The 7,670-nt window shown below is 36.4% G+C and overlaps 1 protein-coding gene across 1 annotated transcript; it reads left to right on the top strand.

The window, feature by feature from the left end:
• Positions 1 to 5: 5 nt before the first annotated feature.
• rragcb (Ras-related GTP binding Cb) lies at positions 6 to 6,534 on the top strand. The gene is made up of 7 exons (XM_042435467.1): positions 6 to 512; positions 1,921 to 2,124; positions 2,220 to 2,419; positions 3,479 to 3,593; positions 3,689 to 3,831; positions 3,937 to 4,085; positions 5,239 to 6,534. Exons 1-7 carry the CDS (start codon positions 333 to 335, stop codon positions 5,394 to 5,396), a joined length of 1,149 nt encoding a protein of 382 aa, XP_042291401.1. The 5' UTR covers positions 6 to 332; the 3' UTR covers positions 5,397 to 6,534.
• Positions 6,535 to 7,670: the final 1,136 nt, after the last annotated feature.

Below are 7,670 nucleotides of genomic sequence, written 5' to 3'. Positions count from 1 at the left end.
AAAAGGGGGCGGGAATGTCTAACCTGTGACTAGCCCTCTTACAGTCTATGGACTAACGTTAGCCAATTATGCCTCTTTCTTTTGGCTGAATTAATTAATTCTGTGCCAATATTATGGCAATTTAACCTGTTATTAATTTGTCTTTTAAATAACGCGTGGATACGTTAAAGTCTAATCTGGCATTTCAACGTTTGAACATCGCGCTTCAGCTGCTAGCTAGTCAGTTAGCTTGCCATGCTAGCTTGTTGTGAAAATTTAGCAACAACAACATTCCTGCTCGGATTATTTGTCCAGCTAAGAGAGCGACGAACTGGCAGAAAAGTAGCTACAGGATGTCTATTCAGTTTGAGGAACCTGCGTTAGCGGGGAGTTACGGTGTTGTGGGCTCGTTCCCTAAAAGTTTTGGTTACGGGGTGGAGGAGGCAGACATGGAAGAGAGCTCAGCATCAGCCGACAAACCGAGGATACTGCTGATGGGACTGAGGAGGAGCGGAAAGTCCTCCATCCAGAAGGTAAAGTACCACCTACCCTCAAACACACACAGCAGCAGCAAGTAACTGAGAACATTTACTCAAGTACAATGTTGAGGTCCTATTTCTATTTTACGTTGCTTTATATTTCCACTCCACTACATCTCAGAGGTAAATATTGCACTTTCTACTCCACTACATTTATTTGACAGCTTTAGTTACTTTTCAGATGAAGATTTAACACAATGGATAATATATCAGCCTTTTTAAATAAAACACATTGTTAAAGATGAAACCAGCGGTTTCCAACCTTTTTGGCTTTTGACGTCTTACAATAAGCAGTGTGTCGGGGTCATATTTCAGATGTCTATGAGATGTTAACAGCTCCACCAATACATACATATATTATTATTTCACCAAAAATCAAAGATTAGAGAAAAAGTCCAAAAACTGAAAACAGATTTGTGTATCAGAACTTTGTTTTTTCTTCTGTACTCTCCCATTAATCATCTCATGACCCCTCAGACTTATCTGGTGACCCTTTGGACCCGTAGGTTGGGAACCACTGGACTAAACTAGCTAACTATATATGAAGTAGTTGAAACTAACTCCACCTCCAGCAGCTACAACAGTAATATGCTGCTGTAACACTGATTGTTCAGTATTAATAATCTAATGATGTCATATATAATAATATATCAGTCAGAGGGACCAAACCACTACTTTTACTGCAATACTATAATTACATTTTGTTGCTAATACTTACGTACTTTTACTTAAGTAAGATTTTTCATGCAGGACTTTTACTTGTAATGGAGTAATTTTACATTGCTGTATTGGTACTTTTACTTAAGTAAAGGATCTGAGTACTTGTCCCACCACTGAACAGGACTGGACAATATTGGATGTGGAGTTGCCAGTTTATTAGATACACCTGAGTGAAAATTATGCAGTTTACAGTGGTGGAAGAAGTATTCAGATCCTTTAATTAAGTGAAAATATCAATACAGCAATGTAGAAATACTCCATTACAAGTAAAAGTTCTGCATGAAAAATACTACTTAAGTAAAAGTACATAAGTATTATAAGCAAAATGTATTCTATAATTTATCTAACTATAGTCTGAATAGCTTGTCCTTAGACTCTGAATTTACATAACAAAAAGTACCACAAAAAAGGAACCGTGGGGTGAAAAAAAAATCACCAGCAGAGTAGCAGGGGAGGAATCTGTCTTCCAGACTCGACAGACGTGAAATGTCATATATACATGAGTAGTAGTGGTAGTAAAATTGCAATATGGAGTAACAAAAAAGACAATATCAAGTAAATGAAGTACATGACGTATAATATGAAGTAAATACTAAGTGTAATAAGCTAAAGAGTTTCATGCAGAATGTGTGTGTGTGGACTGACTTGACCAAAACAATAATCCTCGCCCACCTCTGCTCAGGTCGTATTCCACAAAATGTCACCTAACGAGACTCTCTTCCTCGAGAGCACCAATAAAATCTACAAGGACGACATCTCCAGCAGCTCCTTCGTCAACTTCCAGATCTGGGACTTTCCTGGCCAGGTGGACTTCTTCGATCCCACATTCGACAGCGAGATGATCTTCAAGGGAACCGGCGCCTTGATCTTCGTCATTGATGCTCAGGTATTTATCCATTCGTCAGTTTGAGCTGAAGCTTACATAGTAGCTTTGAAAGGCTTCCTGTGTGAGATGAATAAGTCTGTCTCTCCTGTTTTTAGGACGATTACGTGGAAGCTCTTGTACGGTTACATTTGACTGTATCGAGAGCCTACAAAGTGAATCCAGACATCAACTTTGAAGTGTTCATTCATAAAGTAGACGGCCTGTCCGACGATCACAAAATAGAAACACAAAGAGACATTCATCAGAGGGCCAACGATGACCTGGCAGATGCCAGCCTGGAGAAAGTTCACCTCAGGTGAGTCTCAGACTGAATGTTCACACAAGTTTGATACTTTTACAAGTTATAACAGGATTAGAAAACAGTAGCTGCAGATCGCTCCCAACATTTAAGGTCTTTCTTGTAGTTATTTGATGGATTGAAAAGATTAAATCACTGCCCAAATTAAATTCTGGTGTCTTGTGTCTGCAATAAAAAATCATATCTGACCAGAGGCGGAGAGTGAAAGCTCTGTCTGGACCTTTGTTTCTTTTAGCATTAATGCATCACAGTTATTAATGAATAAGAGTGAAAAGGTCCCACATTTTGTCTCACTTACTGCTGGTTTTATTACATATTTATTTGATACAATGTGGAGGAGAAGTACAAATTCAACAAAGTTCAAATAAACACAAGTCAAGTCACTTTATTTATAGAGCACATTTAAAAACAACACGTTCACCAAAGTGCTTTACAGAGACAATCAAATAAAAACACAGACATAACATTTAGGGTCAAGGCGAAAAATAACAAGATAAAGAAATAAAAATTTGGACACAACAGAATTTCACAGAGAATAAATAAATACATGAAAACAGAGTGTGACTGATCGTGTCTTCAGTTAAACGAGACAATGTGCGGGATTTTCTCACTTTTATTCAAGTTGTGCTGCTCTGTGACGCAGCTGTCACACATTCAGGTGTGCAGAGATATTGTCCATGATTGTGTAGTGGACATTAAACAGATGAGTTTACATTTGGCTGCAATTTGAAGCAATCATAATGTTGAGTTTAAGTTGAAATGGTATTTAATGACTCATACATGTAGCAGACGGCTCAAGAAAGGTTTTGTTTTCTTAACTTTTTGTTACAAGCCTGTTTCAATATTGATAATGTCACAAATTTCACAAATTTAACAAAACATTCAAACAGTTCATCACTGCGGAAAAGCTGGATTTATATCGGGGTTTTTTTTCCTCACGGCAGACAGACATGACATCACTTGTTTTTTAGCATTAGAGCAGACACTTAAGGCTTTTGCTCTAACTTGTTTGGTATGTTTTCGCAACATCTTATCTCTCCTACTTTCCCTCCTCAGCTTCTACTTGACCAGTATCTACGACCACTCCATATTCGAGGCCTTCAGTAAAGTCGTCCAGAAGCTCATCCCTCAGTTGCCGACTCTGGAGAACCTTTTGAACATTTTCATATCTGTACGTTGTTTCATTTTTTTGTTTTAGTCACATGATCTTTTGTCAAAAGGCTTAAAGTGTATCCGTTCTTGATCACACCCTGAATGTTTTTTCAGCATTCTGGGATTGAGAAAGCCTTCCTGTTTGATGTTGTCAGCAAGATTTACATCGCCACAGACAGCTCTCCTGTGGACATGCAGTCCTACGAACTCTGCTGTGATATGATAGATGTCGTCATTGACGTCTCCTGCATTTACGGGTGAGAATGATCTTTTATTTGTTTTAACAGTTGGCACCGATTGTACCCTTTTTTTTTTTTATACAGCGTTTAAAGGTTACTTCTTTGTCTTCTTCTTCTCCGCAGGCTAATGGAGGATGGCAGCGGCTGTGCATATGACAAGGAGTCTTTGGCTATCATCAAGCTCAACAACACTACGGTGCTTTATTTGAAAGAGGTCACAAAGTTCCTCGCTCTCGTCTGCATCCTCCGAGAGGAGAGCTTTGAGAGGAAAGGTGTGCGGTTTAGATTTTATAAACAGTTAAATTTGTATTATTAGACAGTGGTTTGATTATACAGGATGTGTGAAGCTGCCAACCCACAAGTCTGTCTGTTCAAAGAGAGGTTTAATCCCAAGGATGAATTTTAAGAACACATATTTTTCTCTCCGTTTAGGCGTTTTCTCCACACCAAGACTTTTTTTTTTCCCACAACCAAAAAAACATAACATTTGAAAATGGTCTCCGAGTGGATGAATCTGAAAACGTGGTCCGATATCAGACAGGAACTTAGCTTTTGGAAAAGGGTGACATAAGCCTGATCTGGGGTCTTGGCAATATTGAGAAGACCACTTATCTTTTTTTTTTTTTGCATCTAACTTTCTCTGAGGCCAAATATAGCAGATCACACAGCTCAGGTGTCGTTATTGACCTGTATTTATGTTTATTTTGCGATCACAACTTACTGTTCACTGTTATTAACAGGTAGCATTTAACACCTGCAATTCAATGACCATTTTAAAGCAGCTACAAGCAGTTTTTAACTGGTTATGAAACAGTCTCAGTTTAATACTGATGCCTCTTTATAACCTACATAAACAAACAAGATCATCAGCGAGAAGATCGGCTATTTCTGTGTTGTTATTCTAAACGTCTGCCACCGGGTCAGATTCCCTGTGAAATCAGATGAAACGATTTACGGAACGCAGACCAGAAGAGCCGATATTTACATTACATGTAGCTTTGTGGCACAAGGGCGTACAAACACGTCACTAGAACAAGAGTTCAAAGTGATGTCTTCTTATGTCGTGTTTCGTCCAACCAACAGATACCAAAACCCAAAGATATAAAACAAAGAAAAACATTAACATTTGAGACACTAAAACAATCATTTTTTGGCATTTTTCCTTAAAAAAACAATAAAGACAATTATTTGGTAATCAAAATAGCTGCTGCTTAATTTTCTGTTGATCATCTTATTGATTAATCGACTAATTGTTGCAGCTGTGGTGAATAAATCAGTGTTGCTGCTTGTCTTTTCCACACATAAACAATGTTTTTACATCGTTTCTATACAACTTGGTGTGTATCCTCTGCTATTGAGTGATTGCAAAGTTTTAGACATGCTATTTTAGTTAAATGCTATACTTACTATGTGTTCTGTTCGCAGGTTTGATAGAGTACAACTTCCACTGTTTCCGTAAAGCCATCCATGAAGTTTTTGAAGTCGGCACCTCGACACCGGGCGCCGTCCAGAACCCATCGAGCTCATCCAGCAGCAGCCTGACGGGCTTAAAATACGCCGCACTGAACGGAAGCGCCGTTTAAAAAGAGGCGAAAAGACGACGCAAGTTTACTGTAATTCTTTTTTTTTTGGTTTACCTGAAGTGCAGTGAGGGTGGAGAAATAATATGAAAGCACTTGAAAAAAAAAACACACGTTGCCTTTTGTTTTGTGCAACTCAATGTGAATCAGTTTTGAGAAGCGCAGCTGCAGCCGATGAACTGAGCTCAGATAACAGACCTGAACTTGAACTGAGAGGTTAAAAAAAAAAAAAGAAAAGAAGAAGAAAAGATCGTCTTTATGAGCCTTTTGGTCTTAATCTGATCTACCTGCTTCTCTTTTTCTGGCTCATGTCAAGGAGAAGAAATAAATTAGTCAAGCTTGCGTGGATTTATACTCTTTACTTGTGACATATGCCAAAAAATAATATACGTACCATGATTTTTTTTTTGTTCCCACTTTCTGCACAATTATCAATATGTCAGCTGTGTTTACCTTCTTGGCCAGTTAATTCTGTGTACTCTGCAACATAAAAATATTTGTGAAAGAGTCTTGTGGTACAAGTTTTAAGTGCTTTCTGTCAGACTTTAGCACAATGTAAACGCTCCATTGACCCAACTAGAAAACTGGGCTTGAAGCATGTTTCCACGTGTTTTATTGCACATTTCTACGACAGCACAAACTTCTTTCATGTTCCTGCTCATTTTATTTTGAAATATTGAGTGCCGTAAGTGGGTTTAATCCCTTGATATGAAGAAAAAAAAAAAAAAGAAAAGTCCTGTGGAGCGCAGTGTTTGTTCTTCGGTATGTTTTCTGTTGATAATGACTCATGCGACCAGCGCTCTGCTCAGGATCTCCACAGACCAGAACTGTGCCAGCTCCACCATTAGAGCCTTGGGTTGATTAACAGAGGAGGCGACAGCGTTTTTTTCAGTCTTAATGGAGTTTGGAATAACTGATGATGCTTTCTCACTCGGCCGACGTGCCACGCCTGCTGACAGCTGACTTTTTGTAGCTTGATGAACATTTCGGCCAAATTTACAACAAACACAGATTCTGTTTGTAGCAGTTTTGCTTTTCTGGATGACTTGAGTTGGAACCTGATTAATATTTCAGAGGCCATGAGGATTTGTTTTTATTATTGTACATAATACTTTAATAAAATAAGTTTCTATTTTGCTGAGTCGAGCTTAATTGTGTGGAATAGAAACTCATTTCTGACACTTTTTAATCATGATTATGAGAAACTGTCTCATGACGAAATTCATACAAATATGACTTGGTATCATAATTTTGACAATGTTATTTAATCATAGAAATACAAAGTTAGTTAGAAATCCACCACCTACTTTTTCAACTGTTTTCCTAGAAATTATGATACATTATCATAGTTATAGTTTTCAGAAACTCATGATTATAATTCTGATGAAGTTAAGTGTAATTATGAATTTATAAGACATTTAGAAATCCATGTTTTTTCATCATAATTATGACGTTAATTATGAAAAACTCACTTTTGTGGAACCTTCTCATAATTAACTACTATAATATAACTATAATTATCAGATATTCATATTATGAGGCAGTAGTGAATGGAAGTTAAAAATCCATTTAACTCTTCATTATGAAGTGTTTTACACTTTTTGTTGTGTTTTTAACAATTGAAACTTTGACACTACATGAGACTACATTATAAATTATAAGAAACCCTCGTAATTCTAATTATGAGAAACTTTCATGTAATTATGAAATTTATATATGAAATGAAAATATGAGAAATGTGACTGATAAAAAAAAAAGGAATTAAAAATGGGTTTTTTTCTAATAAAGATAACATGATATAATCATGTGGAAATTTCCCTTTAATTATGAGATGCAAATTTAAAGAAAATTTATCTTGTAATCATGAGATATTGAGTTATAAAAATCAACCAATTCATTATGAAGTGTTTTCATAATTATGAGAAATTCATATTTTCAAGAGACCTCTGTATTATACGTATTATCTCATAATGTTGAGAATATTCCTTATAATTATAACATACAGTCATAATTATGAGGCAGTATTAATACCAACTTAGTTAAAAATCCACCATTTACCTTTTGGGGTTTTTTGTTTTTCCTCCTAATTATCACGTCACAATTATGAGAAACTCATAATTAAAATTTGGAGAAAATTTCTTATAATTGTGAGATATTAAAAAAAAAGATAACAAGGCTTTTTTTCATGAAGAGAGTTTAAAAAATCCACCATATACAGTAAATATTTTCATTATGAAGCGTTTTTTCTCTCATAATTTTGACATATCTCATAATTAT

The sequence above is a fragment of the Thunnus maccoyii genome, chromosome 15, assembly GCF_910596095.1.
Source record: "Thunnus maccoyii chromosome 15, fThuMac1.1, whole genome shotgun sequence".
Classification (NCBI taxonomy): domain Eukaryota; kingdom Metazoa; phylum Chordata; class Actinopteri; order Scombriformes; family Scombridae; genus Thunnus; species Thunnus maccoyii.
The sequence above is the reverse complement of the archived record's forward strand: the minus strand, read 5'-3'. Positions and strand labels throughout refer to the sequence as shown.

Excerpts from the sequence above, each read along its gene's own strand:
- rragcb (XM_042435467.1), top strand. The coding sequence starts at position 333 with ATGTCTATTCAGTTTGAGGAACCTGCGTTAGCGGGGAGTTACGGTGTT. Across the intron at positions 513-1,920 it reads GAAAGTCCTCCATCCAGAAG|GTCGTATTCCACAAAATGTC; the intron begins GTAAAGTACCAC and ends ACCTCTGCTCAG. Across the intron at positions 4,086-5,238 it reads GGAGAGCTTTGAGAGGAAAG|GTTTGATAGAGTACAACTTC; the intron begins GTGTGCGGTTTA and ends TTCTGTTCGCAG.